General features: G+C 33.3%; 2 protein-coding genes across 7 annotated transcripts in view; one reads left to right on the top strand and one right to left on the bottom strand.

Moving 5' to 3' along the window:
- CASK (peripheral plasma membrane protein CASK) overlaps positions 1 to 18354 on the bottom strand; it is a 624590-nt gene that overhangs the window by 532055 nt on the left and 74181 nt on the right. For all 5 annotated transcript variants that reach the window (XM_074185376.1, XM_074185387.1, XM_074185391.1 and 2 more), the window contains exons 4-5: positions 8383 to 8460; positions 3444 to 3622 (exon numbers count right to left, since the gene is read on the bottom strand). In XM_074185376.1, coding sequence (XP_074041477.1) covers positions 3444 to 3622; positions 8383 to 8460 — 257 coding nt within the window. The remainder of the gene's footprint in view (positions 1 to 3443; positions 3623 to 8382; positions 8461 to 18354) is intronic.
- Positions 9141 to 10281, top strand: LOC141486800 (uncharacterized). 2 transcript variants are annotated; one of them, XM_074185370.1, is made up of 3 exons: positions 9141 to 9565; positions 9624 to 9721; positions 9811 to 10281. In XM_074185370.1, the coding sequence occupies exons 2-3, from the start codon at positions 9688 to 9690 to the stop codon at positions 10146 to 10148; spliced, it is 372 nt and encodes a 123-aa protein (XP_074041471.1). In that variant the 5' UTR covers positions 9141 to 9565; positions 9624 to 9687; the 3' UTR covers positions 10149 to 10281. The 2 variants fall into 2 exon arrangements, with proteins under 2 accessions (XP_074041471.1, XP_074041467.1); XM_074185366.1 differs by having other exon boundaries at positions 9141 to 9721.

Raw genomic sequence — 18354 nt, 5'->3', positions numbered from 1 at the left:
ATCTCGTATTGTTATACACACACCAGAGGCGATCTGACCGAAACCACAAAGTGTGGCTGGCTTTTGTTGATGACTTCGTGCATTTGTGTTGTCTCCTGCATTCATAAATTGCCTAACCTTGCCATAGTTTCAAAACTGAAACTTATTTTTGAGCGATTATATTCATGCAGCCAGCGTGGTGGTTTCATCATGGTGGTTGCACTCATGGTATCATTACTGTTTTCGTTAATAAAAGGAGTTTTATCGATACAATTTTGAGGTCTTGTGATATTACTTCGATGAAATAATAGCAGTATATTATGAAACTGTTCATGTACGGTCGGTTAAGTTACCAACTAGGAACAATTGAAATCTTTTTCGCCGATGAAAACATATTTATTTCTAATCAAAATTGACGACAAATGATTTGAACTGGCTTTCATTATAAAAATCACAAAATGTACATGAAATAACTACACTTCACATGTGGGAGACACAAAACACTAAGCGAAACCCGGAAAAACTACTCATCATTCTTTGTCCGTGAGAATCTTCGAGTTCTGTGTCTCCCACAAGTGAAGTGTAGTTATATCATGTACATTTTTGTGATTTTCGTAATGAAATCTGACCCAAATTACTTGACGCCAATTTTGATTAGAAATATGTTTTTAATAATAATGATATTTATTTGTAGTTCCTTACTACATATGAATACAATAAATTTTCAATCTATAAAAATAATAAAAAAAAACTACAAATGAGGCTAGAAACAACATATACCAGAAGGGTACTGTTGATCTTAGGTCTAGCCTTAGACAAAAGAAAACTAAACTAGAGAAAAAACAAAGAAAAAAGAAGAGAAAAAAAAGGAAGGGGAGAGAGAAAAGAGGAAGAAAAAACATATTAAATGTTATTACTGAAAATTTTTCAGATGCATTAAATCTATGAAATCAATGACTTTCTGATTGAGCAGCGATGAGATATTTTTTGTAACAGAACTTAAATAAAGAAACTTTACTAACTTTATATTTTTGTGGAATATTATTATACAAAGTATATATATTATAACTGAAGAATCGTCGATATAGAAAGGTACGATGGGGCGGAGGAGAAAGTAACCCTTTAAACCTCAAATTTAAAGTATGTACATCACTACGAAATCTTCTTTTGTTATACAAATATGACATTTGTTAATCAATATTTTATGGAAGAGGGTAGCCGAGTGTAAAACACGTCTATTTTCCTTAGTTAACCAATTGGTTTCCTTGAGTTTATATGAAATTCTGTCATATTTTCTAATACCATATATATACCTAAGACATGATTTTTGAACTCTTTCAATTTTTAAATTTTTTTTTATCCAGGCATGAACCATACACAACATCACAATATGCAAAATGACTCAACACAATCGCATTTGTCAATATTATTTTCAAAATTATTGATAATAAATGACGATGAGGATAAAGTATTTTCAAACTCATTTAACTCCTTTGAACACATTTTGTGACATGTTTTGTAAACCTCAAATTCACGTCCATTTCGATACCTAAATTTTTAGCCACGTTCGTGGGGCATATTACTGTATCACCAATAAAAATATTAATATATCTTTCCACCAAGCTAAGATTAGTACCAAAAACAAGCAGATTAGTTTTATTTGGATTGATTTTGAGGTTATGAGCTTCAGATGCCGAAATAAGACGAGGTAGATCTTCATTCAATTTTCGATCAGCAGTAGCAACGTCATTAGAGTTGAATGATAGATAGTTGTGTGTCTTCCGCATACGTATGTGAATTACAATGTTTTAAAACAGAAATTAGATCACAAGTGTATACGCAAAATAATAAGGGTAAAAGTATAGATCCTTGAGGCACCCCAAATTTAATAAATTCACTGATTGATTTTTCCTTCGAAGTTTGTAAAAACTCTGAACGATCTTTAAAATAGCTTTTAATTACATTTATAGCAAGTTCAGAGAATCCGATGAAGTTCAAAATTGCAAATGAAATTGGATAACTGATGGTATCAAAAGCCTTGGAGAAGTCTATAAGTATTAAAGCAGTCGTGTCACCTTTGTCAGCAGCTTCGAAAATATCATCAGTTATTTTCAAGAGAGCAGTTGTATAGCTGTGTTCTTTACGAAATCATGACTGGTTGATTGGTAAAATATTAAAGGAATTTAAATAGCATTTGATTTAAAAACTCATTATTTTTTGCAATACTTTTGAATAAACTTCAATCCGCAGCCCTGTCGCATATTCTTCTAGATTTCATTCGAATTTAATATTACGTTTTCATTCGAATTGAAAATGTCTCATTTTACGAAAAAGTTCCGAATTGAGATATTTACTTCACTGAATATCGTGTCTGAATTGTTGGTATTTCAGGTGGAGTTTGGATTTTTTTTAAGTCACAAGCCCTACAGGAAAATCCTTAAGGAGCTCTCAGAGCGGTGCCTGTGCGTAAGTAGCGATTTACATTGGATTTGCATCGCTTGAGATTATATCTATTTCGAAAAACTTTCTTAGGAAGTTTATTCCACATAAACGCAGTTCTTCAGATGAAAGAGTTCTTAAACAGTGAAGTTCAAGATGTACTGAGTTGAACCTTAAAGCGATGAGCAGCCACAGTCCGTCGTGTATTTCTGATATGTACCGCTATTGGTGGAATCAAATGTACGAAGTCACTTGAACACTTCCCGTGAAAGTATCTATAGAAGAGAGACAAATTTCCAACCTTTCTTTGATGTTCCAGGCTATCAAGGTTGCACGTGATGTTCGCGTCTCCAATCAGGCGGATGACTCTTTTCTGGATGGAATCCAGCAACTTTGGGGGCTGAACTCCATACATGAGAACAATACTCCAAAGAAGGTCTGATCTGAGCTTTATGAAGCATCAAAAGTTGCTGGGGTGTTTACAGTTCTCTGGTTCGGAACAGTGTTCCAAGATTTTGACAAGCAGTCTTTGTAATTCCAGCGACATGATTGTGCCAAGACATATTGGTGTCCATTTTAACCCCCAACAAACTTATCGAAGCAGAAAGCAGAATTGTCTGTCTTGACATTATTATATCCGGTTCGAAGATGAATTGAAGAATTATTGTCTTATTATCGTGAGACTTTGTGAATCAATGGAGTGTGACAATTCGTTCATTTTGGTGTCTTGTATCTGTTCATTGTATCGATAAGTTTTATTTATTCAATTATTATATGATTATAATCCATTAAGAAAATTACCATATTTCAGTATGAAATGTGGGGGTGGAAGTTTTCACGTGTACGAGGTGGTATTATGTGCCTTTTACATTAGATTATTTCCAAATGTTAGATCCTTACTCTTCATTAACATATTTCAAGAGAAGCGTCAACGATCACATCAAAATAAAAAACACACATAGTCAAACCTACATCAAGGTTTAGAAAAATAACTACTTCCAAACTCAAATGAGAAATTCACTTACCTCCTATGTTGATAGGGTGTCTGTCCGGCAGCTGAACTGCTACTCCAAATCCACCTAATTTGACAGGTGCTGAATTTTCTCTCGTTGCTAACAAAATACATTCTGGCTTGATGTCCCTGTGGACGATGTCGTTTTCGTGGCAATATCTCAACGCCTCGAGAATTTGCCTCATGTAATGGCTGGAATAAAAAATGGTCATCTTTATACCTGAAAAATGTTCGTGTTGGGAATTGTTCAAACGAATAAATATATATCATTTGATTTAACCAGCTACAGTGGAGTGCCGTACTGATCTGAAATATCGAAATATCAGAAACCAGTTACTTCGAATTATCACACAACCTGCTGGATTGTATTACTGATAACACGCACCGTATCAAAGTTAGCCTATAGAAATTGGTTGCTTTTATTCAACAATAAAATAAATAATTGGAGACAGATATATCCATATGATCTATTCATACATAGGAAGTAACTTGCGACTAATCTTCCAAACGGAAGACGTTGGACAGGTGTCTGATGGTTTTACTTCAGCTTTCTAGGCGGCATCATTTTATTTAGTATGTAATCTACAGAACAAGCAGCTCCAATGATCGATTACAACATCAAAAACTAATTAAATAACAATTCTCAATATAATACAATGACTACAACTAAAATTACTTCAAATCGCCATAATCAAAATCACATTTAGTTGAAAATGACAAATTAAACTTTTTCATTTAAATTGACTCTAAGTTACAATTAGTATCAATTTCTTAGGATGACATGTCAATTCCAATATTTTTTTAAAATGTTTTTATATTACATTTGACAAAGAAATCTATATTCCTCAAACAATCCGCAAGCGAACACATATTGTATAGTGGGGAATTTGAACCTAGGTTGGTTCGAGGTTTAGGTGGAAAAAAAAATATTTCCTTCTATAGTATGTACATGTATGTTTGTATAATAGAGAAGCCATTTTTCTTCTCAATTCTAAGGTTGTGAATTCAAATTCATTCAAGGAAGTATGATAACTAGGATTGAAAATATATTCAGCATGTTTTTTTTAATGTAGAAATCTTAGGATTTTCTCTGTACCTTTTCAATTTCATTTTAATGGACAGAATAATAAGGAGATCATATTATTGCACCATATTCCAGTATATTCCATTAAATGCATTATGGAATTTGTGAATTTGAATGAGTTCCTAATAATGAAGCCAAGCATTCTATACGCTCTGTTTATAATGTTGCTCACATGTTGCGAATAGTGCTCATTGAGATTCCTGAACTACCTCTAGCAGATTAGTTGATCTGCCAGAGGTAGTACCCTAAGGGTCCTAGATTGGACCCTTGGGGTACACCAGATCTTGTGAAGAAATCATCTTATTCTCATTCCTTATAAACTACATACTGTTTCCTGTCTATAAGATACAAAGCTGACAGCCTCAAGAGTCGATCTGTAAGTCCAAAATTGTATAGTTTTTTCAGCATAACCTCATGATCAACCTTATCGAAGGCTTTACTAAAATCTGTAAAAATAATATCTACTTGACTATCATTTTCGACAACTTGATTTGCCCCTTGTATAAAACATGTAAGGTTAGTTATCGTGGACCTTCTAGGTAAGAACCCATGTTGTTTTTCACTTACACAAGGAGAAACGTGATTTGAAATGTTTTCATGAATAATTGATTCGAAAATCTCACTGGGTGCACATCAGCTAGGTTAGTTGTTGTTTTTCCGTCGGGTATCTGCGACACGTACCTACAAAGTCGAAGTTTCTTGTTAATAATTTTTAATTTTCATCTCGTATTAATAGTTCTTTTTTTTTACTGTTGCTTGTATTTGAATTCATTGTAATTTCGTTTTCTTTGCTTGATATAATTGTTATTTCTCAGCTAATCTTTTTAATTTTGTATAGATTCTTTCAGTGATTTCAAATCAATTTATATCATATTAGACAATGGAAATCCGACCTAATGAAATGCACCACGAAACATTGTCAACCACCTTAAAACAAATTCAATATTTGTTCACTGGTTAGAATCATTTTGAGATTTATCATCAAATATGTGATAGAGGATCATTTTGAGGTGAGTTGGCAACAAAGTCCTGTTCAGAAAGTGGTCTACTGTGAGCCCAATGTCATGTTGGCATTTATTTTATTCGAAATCAAAAGGATTTTCCAGAATTGAAATACAGATAATAAGAAATACATCATGAGACTGAATCATTTAGTGTTTGGTCACACTCCTCCTCCAAGGAAATGTCGCAATTATCGAATACTCACAGTGAAGTAGCGTCCGCATACACCATAATATGGGTGGTAACCCTCGTAACAAAATATGAAACACAAATTTATTCAATTCAAAGTAGATGCTCGAAATGACGACCATCCGGTAGAATACAAAGATTCACTCTCTCTAAGGAAGACTGCTCAACATTTGATAACATTTGAGGCGTCGCCTATCAAAAAGCAGCCTTATTCTCTCCTTCATATTTTCTAGTGTGGTTGGAGGAGTATCGTAAACCTCATTCTCCAAATATCCCAAATATCGAGGCAAGTCGAATGTGGTGGCCTCGCTGGCCAATTTTGTGATTCTCCCAAACCAATTCATTTAATCGTATAGCAAATAATCAAAAACTATCTGACACTAAATTTGAATTCTACCGCGGAGCTCCATCCAATTGTAACCACATCCGTTGTACGATATTTAGCAACACATTATCCAGAAACTCAGGCAGATCTCGTAAACATTTTTGACCATTTAAGTTCACATCATATAACTTGTGTACCTATCATTCTGTGTCTGTTCTTATGCAAAGTAGATTTATCAGAAAATGAAATGGAATCCAAGAAATGTTCGTCCCCACTAAACTTGTCGAGAATCCATAGACAAAACTCGATTCGTCGATGAAAGTATATTTCATATAATTTCTGGGACCGTGTCGTATGGGGTACCCCACACTGTATAATACATATAATATAATATATTAAAATGGATGTTTGTTGGTTGGTTGGTTGGTAAGTGATAAACTTCTACATCGCTCAACCGATCGTGATGAAACTTGACATGTATAAGTAATTTTTCATGAAGTTTTTAGGCTATCAATTTTTCTGTAACTCGCCACTAGATGGCGCTATAGAACAATTTTTGAAAGCACTGTTCTATAACGCAACGCTAAGTACGTTGATTCTGATTCTGTCAAAACATTGGAACAGCAGCGATACAGCAACAGAGTACCAGTATAATATAATATAATATAATATAATATAATATAATATAATATAATATAATACAATATAATATAATATAATATAATATAATATAATATAATATAATACAATACAATACAATAAAATACAATACAATACAATACAATACAATACAATACAATACAATATAATATACTATAATATAATATAATATAATATAATATAATATAATATAATACAGTGCATTCCATTTGAAACGAGACACCCTGAATAACTTTTGGTATAATGATTTTCAGGGGAAAAATCAAAAAACACGTCAATAATAGTATACAGGGGGACACATTTTGACATATTCACATTAGACATTACTTTCCTTATCGCACCCACAGAGCATGACACCCTATATTGTTTCGCATTATCAGATAATCCATGATGAGCAGATTTCAAAAAAGTATAGAACATATGGTCTGAAGCTTATGATTCGGGAGCTTCAAATTATTTGAGTTGAAAACGAGCCACCCTGAATAACTTATGAAACAATGATTTGCAGGAAAAATAAAAAAAACAGGTCAACAATTATACATTAGGCCACATTTTGAAATATTAGTTTTAGAGACAAATATGGAAGCAATAAACCAGAAAGAGTTTTTTTGTAAATTCTTGTACCAAAATCTGACAATATCTTGACAATAAGAAAAAAACAATTTTCTATACTAAATGTTCAAAAACGTTTTCACCAACTTCCATACATTGCCGCTCTCACATGGTTGAGAATTTCAGGAGTTATTTCTCTGCAATGCCTTCATGATATTTTCTCTCAAATCTTCCAATGTTGTTGATTCTATCTCATACACTTAAGACTTCAAATGACCCCATAAAAAGAAATCAGAAGTGAGATCCAGAGCCCTTGGTGGCCATTCTCTAGGACCTCTTCTGCCAATCCAGCGACCAGGAAAATGATCATCCAAAAATGCACTGGAGCTGCATAATGAGGAAGTGCACCATCCTACAGAAAAACTATTTCGTTTTCGAATAAATTTATATCCTCCTCAAATGCTCTATTGATGCAAGGTATTATTGGATTCTCCAAAGTTAGATCAAATGTGAATATGTCAAAACGTGTCCCCCTGTATACTATTGTTGAGGTGTTTTTTATATTTTCTGAAAATAACTGGTCCAAAAGTTATTCAGGGTGGCTCGTTTTCTACTCAAATGATGTGTAGATCCCGAACCATAAGTTTCTAACCACATAATTTAAACTTTGTTGAAATCTGCTCATCATAGAGCGAAACAATATAGGGTGATCCATTTTAAAAAAATTGGTGACATACTCTAGGGGTGCCATAGGGGAAGTAACATCAAATGTGAATATGTCAAAATGTGTCCCCCTGCATACAATGGTTGGCGTGTTTTTTTTAAATTTTTCCTGCAAATCATTGTATCAAAAATTATTCAGGGTGGCTCGTTTTAAATGGAATGCAGTGTAAGATAAGATAAGATAAGATAAGCATTTTTGAAAGGATGATTACTAATGAATTTCAACTTCAAAAATAGGTACGTTTATTTTCTGTTTATGATAATTATTAAATGAAATATATTTTTTACCATTTTTAATATATCAGTAGAAAAACAGATTTACAAAAAAAATTAAAGATTTACTATAGGAAAAGCATCAAAAGGCAAATAAAAGAAGAAAGTGAATCCTTTGAAACAATATTCAAACGTTTAACTCACCTGCAAACGGCTTCACTGTAAACAAAACCATCTGAAGCTCTTCGAGCTACCTCATGGCACAAATCTGACCCGTCCATACTGAAAAAAAAATTAAATTAATTCCCTCATTCACAAAAAACATCATCGCTGTTCGAGAAAATATACTGTTAACGTAAATACAATAAAATAAAAAATTTCAAGTCTCATTTCTTGAATATTGTTTGCTGAAAAAATCATTCGCCTTTAGCTAACCCTTTTCCTATTATGTATAAATGTATTTTTATGAATAATATTATTATATTATATATATATATATATATATATATATATATATATATATATATATATATATATATATATATATATATATATATATATATATATAAGATGTGTTGTTTTTCCGGGTGTTCATCCGTTGTGTACTATTCGATAGTCGACGTTTCGCCATCATCTCAGATGGCATTATCAAGACCTGTTACTGCTTCGCTTCGAGAGGTGTATATATATATATATATAGATAGAGATTTTATCGAGTGTGTATGATACAAATCAATAATGAAATAATTCGTGGACACAACACTCATATATATATATATATATATATATATATATATATATATATATATATATATATATATATATATATATATATATATTATTATTGAACAAAAAAAATTATAATATTGGATAGAAATCAAATCTTTTCAATTATACTATTTTTCCAATTCTCGTACAGTTGATTCGTGATGTTATGTTTAGCTATTACATGAGTTGAATTATCAACAAGTGAATTTTTATATTACTGATATTTCCGAAACTGGAATGGTTGGATGGAATAGCAATATCTGCCTTGATTTATCATGTGCAGATGTTGAATTCTGCCATTTTTTAGGTTAGGTTAGGTTAGGTTAGGTCCTGCAGGACTCGAATTTATTCTGATTGTGTGTAAAAGCCAGGTCTAAGAAATTTATTTGTTTCTCTATCTCTGTTTCGAGTGTGAACTGAATGTTGCTATTGAGATTGTTCATGAATGTCATAAATTGGTTCAGCTGTCGTGTAGTACCTCTGAAACAGGCAAGAATATCGTCTACATATCTGCACCAAAAATGAATATGTTTTTTACCCATGTCGGAGTTTACTATCTTGGTCTCCAAGTTGTTCATAAATATGTCTGCTAAAAGTGGACTAAGGGGTGAGCCCATTGGTAAACCTGAATCCTGTTTATAGAATTTGTTGTTGAACTGTAAGTAACTCTGATTCAGGCACACATCGAAAGCTGTTGAAACCTCAAAGGAAGTAATATGGTCTACTTTGGCTTGATCTAATATGTCTAAAATGAGGGGCTTACACTCGTTGTACGGTATGTTGTGAAATAACAGGTGTGGACTTTGATCTCATCTATAGATTGAAAATTATTTTAGAAGTGATCTCTAATTGGCTTGCTTTCAGAAGAAGCTGCTGAAGCCAGGAATAAACATTTCAGAATGTTTCGCTATAATTTTGCGAGAAAGTTTTCCAGGACAAATTGCAACTTTGATGTTCTGTATCGGTTATTGCTTTCCTCTGATCCGTTGTTATCGAGTCTTAGGCCAAAACCTACCAAAAAATCGCAGCCATTCTCGAAGGAAACAATACATATGCTATTACCTGCTGATCCCAAACCTGAAGTTTATAACTTTGAAGAATCGGAAGCAGAAGAAGATGAAGAATCCGATGTAGAACCCTGGCACTTGTCATCATTTGATATAATGCAAGTCATACTACCAGATCTTTCTGTAATTTCATGAATGAATTTATCAGCACATAGTGTTCCTACTTTTGTTCTTAATCAATTTCTTTTATGTTATTGTTTAATAATTAAATATATACTTGGTATTTACTCAAGAAAGAGGTTTCTTCACAGAGAGTTTCTAATTCTGTGAATACTGATTTATTCATAAAATATAAATAAATACTGTTTTTTGTGATGTTTTGTAGAGTGTATTTTGTAAAGATTATCAGCTTTAATATCCCAAGGACATTGATAACTAACGAAATAATTTTATCAGTTTTCGAAAGCACGTTATTTGGTAACATCCCGACGCCGAAGGCGGAGGGATGTTACCTAAAATAACGTGCTTGAGGAAGTTGTGATAAAATTATGAGTTATTTATCAATGTTCGAGGGATATTCGGTGAGAAAATTTTTTGCAATTCGAACAAAATTATTTATTGAACACACAGTTATTAAAAGAACAATTCGTATAATGATATAACTCCATAAATATTTTCCAAGTGTATTTTTTACTATTGACAGTATTTTTTGGTGTATTTTCTTCAATGATTTTGTCAATTGCCGCATCATTTTGAACACCAAAGCGAGGGAGTGACATTTTCGAAATAAATTGAATTACTGAAATGTCAAACAACTTTATTGTGTTGGTTGCTTAGCAATGTCATGACATAAGTGATAACTACCCGTGAAAACTATCCATGGGTAGTTATCAGTGTAATGATGGTTTCATTGGTTATTTCGACACACATGACTAGAAATAGACAAATTTGATAGGATAATTTTTTTGGCAAAAAATTTTCATCATAATCATTATTATCTGCTGAAAAACACTTAGTTTCAACCCAAATCGCAATATAAATAACTCAACCCAACAAAAAACTACAAAAATAATTTTGACCGGCTAGAAAAGTGAAATACCCCTATCCCTGTCGTTCATATGTGGATGACAGCTGGTTATCAGAAAAAATCATTTTGACTTCATCATTAAACATATTTTGAGCCGTAGACTTCTTCCTAATTGCACTCGGTCAAATATACTCAGAGAGATACTGAAAATGTGCATGTTCATCATGGCAAATACAAAAAAATTCAACCCCCATTTTTTTAATCGGTCGAGTAGTTTTTGAGTTTATCCTTTGCAAACAAAACTGATCCCTTTGAAATTAGATTAGATGAATATTGGCTACAGTACTAGTTTTTTTATCAACAGTATATGTAAATTTTGAACAAGTTGGAATTATCTACAAATTCAATGGCTTAGAAGTAGAATTTTTGAACTTACAAAAATAATATGCACAACAGTTGAACTTTCAACAAAAACGAAAAATTCACAAAAAATTATACTAACGCTGATATCTTTTCGAAATCATGTACTGGATTTAAAATCCATTTGATATTTATACAAAATAAAAATGATATAAGCTTTCAGAAACAATTTCTCTCGTTCGCTTATTCAGTTATACATAAATATCTATTGCTCATTTTGTAAACCAAACATTCACAGAAGAAACTGGAACAGATTATCCATAGAAAACTTTATACAACGTAATAAATTGAAGAGTATTGTAGTTCGAGAACCCACAACTGGAATAAATGGCACATCTTATTCCCTCAGGGAATGTATTTTCCGAAGATGACACAACTTCCTAGCATAGAAATGCATACTTCGGCAAGAATTAGGGGCACAACTTTCAATGGGGACGTATTATAATAATTTGATTTTCGAAGTTTTCTGCGCATGCTGTTAACCTACAAAAGTTAGTTCGGTAAATTGTAAGTGATTCTAAATAGGTCTGATGGTAGAAAAACTGAACTCAATCAACTGGAATTTTCTTTATGCAACTGTTCTAATAAGCAATATGTAAAGTTGAGTGGTAAAATTTGGTTTAGTTTAGTTTAGTGGGAATAAATTGGTCAGACAACGGCTATTTCAAGGCTTTTATTGTGAAAGTGTCAACATAGCTACCCATTGCTATGTGTGAATAAAAATTAGGATTACATTTTGTTTCAAAAACAAATATTTTTTTCAGTAGTTCGTATAACAAAAAGTGAAGGTTTTTTTTTCTTGGGAGAAAAGAGAGAAAGGAACTGAGTAATCTTTGGAGAGGAATTTTATTCCTTCAAAAAACTTTGTGACTCTATTAATTTTTTTATTATTCAATACACAAAAAACCCTTCTTCCATAATTACAATTGACTTATAACCATAGATGATGATAACTTACCATTATGAATATGAAACTATACAATCTAAAATTTAAAAAAATTAGGTAGAAAAACAGTGTCATGAGAAGATAATTATTCAATATTTAAGAATCATTGATGGAATATGAAAATCGTAATGGAACAAAAGTAACCAAAGAAACAGTAAACCCAACTATACGGTAAAACGTAGTGATTTCCGAAAGATTTCAGTTAAGTAGAGATGGCAGGTAATAATTCCATTGCCGAGTCATATGATTCTGATTAAAAGATCGTGATATAGTCGAAATAAACGATAGTGTACACACTTAAAGTTGGCGGCACTCTCAAAGACCAAAAAAACCATACATAGAAATGAACCAGTTGCGAACTTGTCCACGTGGACTATAAAATTGGCGGTTCTTATTGAATAATTTTTGCTAATCGAGTTTTATGATTGGCTGAAGAGTCATAAAATTATATTTGGAGTCATGTTAGGGTGACTAATATAAATCGGAGAATGCGGCCTTGGTTATCGCCGTCGTGTTAAGTTCAGGACCTGATCGCGATTTGAGTGTTGAAATTCGTTATTAGTGCAGTTATAATCACTTGAAATTTTTGTTATCTGTTGAAATGTGGTTGAAAAGTAGTAATAATAATAACGAGTGTGATAACAACGCAGACTTTTTCCAGTGGAGTGATTCCAATAGCGATGGTGATATATATATATATATATATATATATATATATATATATATATATATATATATTTGTCATCTTCTGGCGATTTCTGTTAAGTGTTCGGAAGTCGATCGACCTTACTCGATTCGGTCCCTACTATATAGGTAAAGTGATTTTTGTTACCTGTTCGGAAGTAGACTATCCCTACACGATCTGCTTCCTGCTATATAGATATTGTTGTTAGTTTTTACCTGAGTTCCTCTTCTTCTTGATCGACCCTTCATGTTTCATTTACACCACGAGTTATTCCACTAATAATGAACGTTTATATCCCATATACTTGGCAACATCGGTAAAGATAGCGCAAAGACGGTACTTTCGTGATCCAACACCAGATAGCGCTGTTTCGTCCCACCATAGATCCCATCAGTGGCGCCAAGCTGAACCTCATATTCATCCCTGCCCTGAGTTGTATTTTCACTTTCACAAGATTTTCACTTTCACAAGATTTTCACGTGCACGAAATTTTCAACTGACTTCAGTGCCATGAACATTATCCACTTTTAAGAGGCGTTATATGGGCTTGCAGTCAATACACGAAACAAACCCAGATTAAAAAACAAGAAATCGTATTAGCGTTTCTTTTTTAGGACAAATTCAAAAACACCCTATCAAATCATGGTATACCAAATTTCATCAAAAAATATTCAATATCAATCATTCTGTGGTCGAATGAAAAAACAAATGTATTATGAATTAATTCAAGTATCTGATGGACTGAAAAGTAAAATAACTATCGAGTAATCGTTGATAACTTTGTGGCAAATTAAATAAACGGATGAACATATTCATTCTAATTAATTAACAATTGAACAAATTGAACAATTGAAATACAATATTCGACAAATTATTGTAGACAAAAAGAGAAATGAACGTTCATAAAATTTTTGTTGTTTCAACCAATCCGCCATTCATTGCAATGCATTTGTCATACCTTCTTCTAATATTGATTATAACTTTCCTTGGTTGTTCGGTTGTAATTTCTGCACAAGCAGCAGATGATCTGATGCTTAGTTCTTCTACTAACTGCGGTCTGGACTTGTAAACTTTTTGCTTCACAGTACGTACCCCAAAGAAAAAATCTAGCGGTGTCAGGTCCGGTGATGTTGGCGGCCACTGTAAGGACTATTTCAAGCCATCCATCCCGATTTCCATAATTATTATTAAGACATCCTCTTACAACTGCATTATGTACACAAAACCCATCTAATTGAAACTTCAAACTCAGGCGATTCTGCACTGTAAGTTATGTATTGCGTCCCAAAACTTACTTTCACAAAAAATCTAAAAATATAATTCCATTCAAATTACTTTTGAAGAAAAATGGATCGATGATCTTATCATGAATTATTTCACACCACACATTTATTTTATGGAAATATTGCCTTTTTGCGTTTATAACCCAATTACCCGCAGACCAGTACTTTGAATTTTGGAACGAGGCTACTCCATCTATAGTGAACGTAGAGCTTCATCACTTAACAAAATTGTTTTGAAGAAGTTTATACAATCATTCAAATTTTCTACTTGAGCCTTTTTTTTCTTCATCTTGAACCTTTTTTTTCCTCATCTCCCGGTTCCAAGGTGTGTGATATTTTTGGCTTGAATGTTTTAATTTTATTTTTTACAAGGCATTTTCTGATATTTTCTCGGAGATATTTGAAATCAAACTAACCGTTCGCAAGCTTGAATTGCAATATTCGCACATCATTTCTATTCTCACCATGTGGATTGTTTCTGTTTTTGAGAATATCCCTCGATACACAACCTGTTTCGATAAAAACAAAATTCATACGGTTCACCGTACTGCAGCTCACTGAAAGTTTATCAGGATGTCTGTTATGAAATTCTCTGGTAGCTTCTCTTGCCGAAAAACATTATATCCGACAAGGCGCACAAGTTCAATTTTATCTTGCACACTTAGTTCTCTCATATTAAATCACTAATTCCTACCGCTTTACAAAATATGTTTCTTACTAATCTGGCATAATGTGACGTTACTGTTTCAATTCTGTTTTGACAGCAGCAATGATAATTAAAGAGGGTGTCCAGTCCAATGGTGATTTAAAATTGTTTCTGAAAAAATCGCTAATAAGATTTCTTGTATTTCAACCTATGAAAATATTCGCAGCAAGCCTTGGTTTTTTTAGAAAGTATATTATATTTGGTCCCAAAGTACAGTTTTGAGCTCTACTTTTCAAAATGAAGTTTTTCGAAATCGGAGAAAAGATGTAAATTTTAGGGAGGTGTCCTGCTTTCAAGAGGGTCACACTGAATATGGATTTCTCTATTCATTCAAGAAAATATCTGTTTACATTTCAATATCAAATACAAACGAATTTCTCTACTGATATCGACAACTGTATGTACTTGTCAATAGTATGGAATTTGATGAACACCCTACAATACACAATGTATTTTATTTTAAATTGCGTTCTCAAGAAGTTTATTTAATTTTTACATATATTCACAAAAAAAGTTATTTTAAAAATGTTGAATTTATCTAGAAATCAAGTTTTGCAAATTTTATTAAGGACACGTATGCGTGTGGCCATATGTCGATTCTCCTAAGTTTTAAATCAAATATCTTTCAGTATACAAAGTGGAAATGAAAATCATTCATATTGCGAATGACTGTAGATATGTGTGGAGAAAAACACTTCAATATGGAATCTGGAATCTATTAGGTGAAAAACAGAGAAGAAATTACAATCGGTGAGTAAGGACGATATTCGCATGCCATTGATAGCGTGATGAGGCAAATCAAAACAGCCGAAGACTGTGCAAAATGAATAATGGGTTCGTTCAAGGCACGTTGAATATAATCAAATCACGGTGATCATCGATTTGAGGAATGGGAGAAATATCTTTGAAATACCTATACAGAGTGATGGAGAGCAGAAATAATGAACTGGAGAATGAAATTGAGGAGCTGAGAAAAAACGTGATTGAGGAACTGAATGAAATAGAAAAGCAGAAGAGTAAACAAGGTGTCTGGTCCTGATGAAGTGCCCGTCATCGTACTTGAAAAGTGCGCAAATGTACTCGCACCAGTATTTTGCAGACTTTTCAACTTGTCTTATAAAGAAAGAGGTTTTTCCTTCTTGTTGAAAGATTCCTCGCGTTCAGTCTATTCCCAATAAGGGTAAGAAAAATCTTCCAAATAACTATAGACCAGTCACTTTGCTATCAGTGATATCAAAAATCATGAAGAAAGTCGTAAACTACCATATCCTTAAATATTTGGAAGGCTTTAACATCTTGAGCGATCATCAAACTTTTGTTATTTACCAAACACTGGATCAAAACAATTTCATGTTTTAATTTTACACTGCTTCTTGATGGGAAAAAATACCGTTCAAGCGAAGCAATGGCTTGAAGGACTCCTCTCCATCAGAAACAAAAATCTGAATCAAAAATTCAAACGTAGTCGTAGAGACAACGATGATGCAGAACACAGAGTGGACGTCGAAATGAGGCAGTAACACCAAAAAACATAAAAAATGCACAAACTCGTTTTGAATGATCGAAAAGTGAAGTTCCGTGAATTAGTCGACATCAAAAGAACGTGTTGGCATGATATTATTACCTGAGCACTGTTCAAAGTGAGTTCCGCGCGAGCTCACTGTTGATTAAGAACAAGAACGTCTTCATGATTCTGAGCAGTGTTTGGCCATGTTTGAATAAAGCAATCTGGAATTTCTGAGTGGATATGCAACAATGGATGAAACATTGATCCAATACTTCACGGAATCGAAACTATCGTCATCTGAGTAGGGAGCAACCGGTGAACTTCACCCAAAGCGCCCGAAAGCACAACAATCGGCTGGAAATGTTATGTTATGTATTTTGGGATGTGGGTGGTGTGTAATATTCATCGACTATTTTGAGAAGGGCTATACCATCAAAAGTGAATATTATATAGCGTTACTGGAGCATTTGAAGGCCTCAATTGAGAAGAAACGACCGCATATGGCAAAGAAAAAAGTGTATTTCATCAACAACGCACCGTGTCACAAGTCAATCAAAACAATGACAAAATTATATGAATTGGGCTTCGAATTACTTCCACATCCACCGTATTCTCTAGGTCTGGCCTCTAGCTACTTTTTTCTGTTCGCAGATCTCGAAAATATGCCCACCGGTAAGAAATTTCCCTAGAATGAAGAGGTTATTGTTGAAATTGAGGCCTATTTTGAGGCTAATGATAAATCGTTCTACAAAAGTGGTATTGAAGTGTTAGAGCGGCGCTGGAATGATTGTGTGGCTCTTGTTGGAAATAAAGTTGATGAATAAAGCCAATTTTAAACAAAAAACGCGTTTTCTTTCTTAGGCCCGAGACTTTTCAGTCCATGTATTATATCCTCTGGAATGGTCTAACTACATCTCTGTCTGAAGACAATTTGTTTTTTGATACCCGTGGATATTATTCTTTCCCGGATACATTTTTCGAATTGGCCCCATAGGCCAGATTGAAAGTTAACTGTGGTCTTCAATTTGTAATGTTTCTTTCGACCGGATTTGCTGAATATTCACTACTGAATCAGTTTCGATGAGAATCTTTCAATTTTCGTAGGTTTTCTTTATTCTCGCTTTGTTTGATTAATCGAAATCTGCGGTTTCAACACTGTGTATATCCGGAATAAAAACACTTGGTGGGAGCATATTAGCTCCTGAGAGTTATCAAAAAATATAGGTGGGTACAGAAGAATCGACTACTGATCTCTAAAAAATTCAGCATGGGTTTGCGGTCTGTATTATCAAATTTGCGCCAACTACTCGTTGGCAGTTTGTCCGATGCAATAAAAGATTATCTTGTAATCGAATATGGTATTCTCGATAACCATTATTCAGAGACGTCCGCAGTCATGTCTTCGTGAAAGCCTTCAATTCGCTTGGAAAGTTGAGAGATCATCTATCAAATCCTCAGAACTCTTGAAATCTAATGTACCTGCCGCTGACTGTAGACATTTGGATATTGCCGGCATTCTGATACCAAGTTTCACCCAAATACTATTTTTCTCTGTTTTTGTATTATTGTATTATTGCATTTCAATGAATTAGATTTTATGCTGGACTTTTTCCATTGAAAATTCACTTTCGTATAATTCTCGGCAACAAACAATGTTGTTCAAACTGGAGATTTCATTGGTGGTTATATAACCCCTTGCTGCACTCGCACCCAGTTTCGACCTCTCAAAAGCTATCGATACACATTTTAATTTTCACTGAATGCACTATATTGAACTTGTAAATCAAACTAACAGGCTTTAATGCCTTTTTATCAGGGTTTTGGTAT

Source organism: Leptinotarsa decemlineata, unplaced genomic scaffold (assembly GCF_025532065.1).
Source record: "Leptinotarsa decemlineata unplaced genomic scaffold, Ldec_3_MD MMD2_P_RNA_scaffold_2, whole genome shotgun sequence".
NCBI lineage: Eukaryota > Metazoa > Arthropoda > Insecta > Coleoptera > Chrysomelidae > Leptinotarsa > Leptinotarsa decemlineata.
The sequence above is the reverse complement of the archived record's forward strand: the minus strand, read 5'-3'. Positions and strand labels throughout refer to the sequence as shown.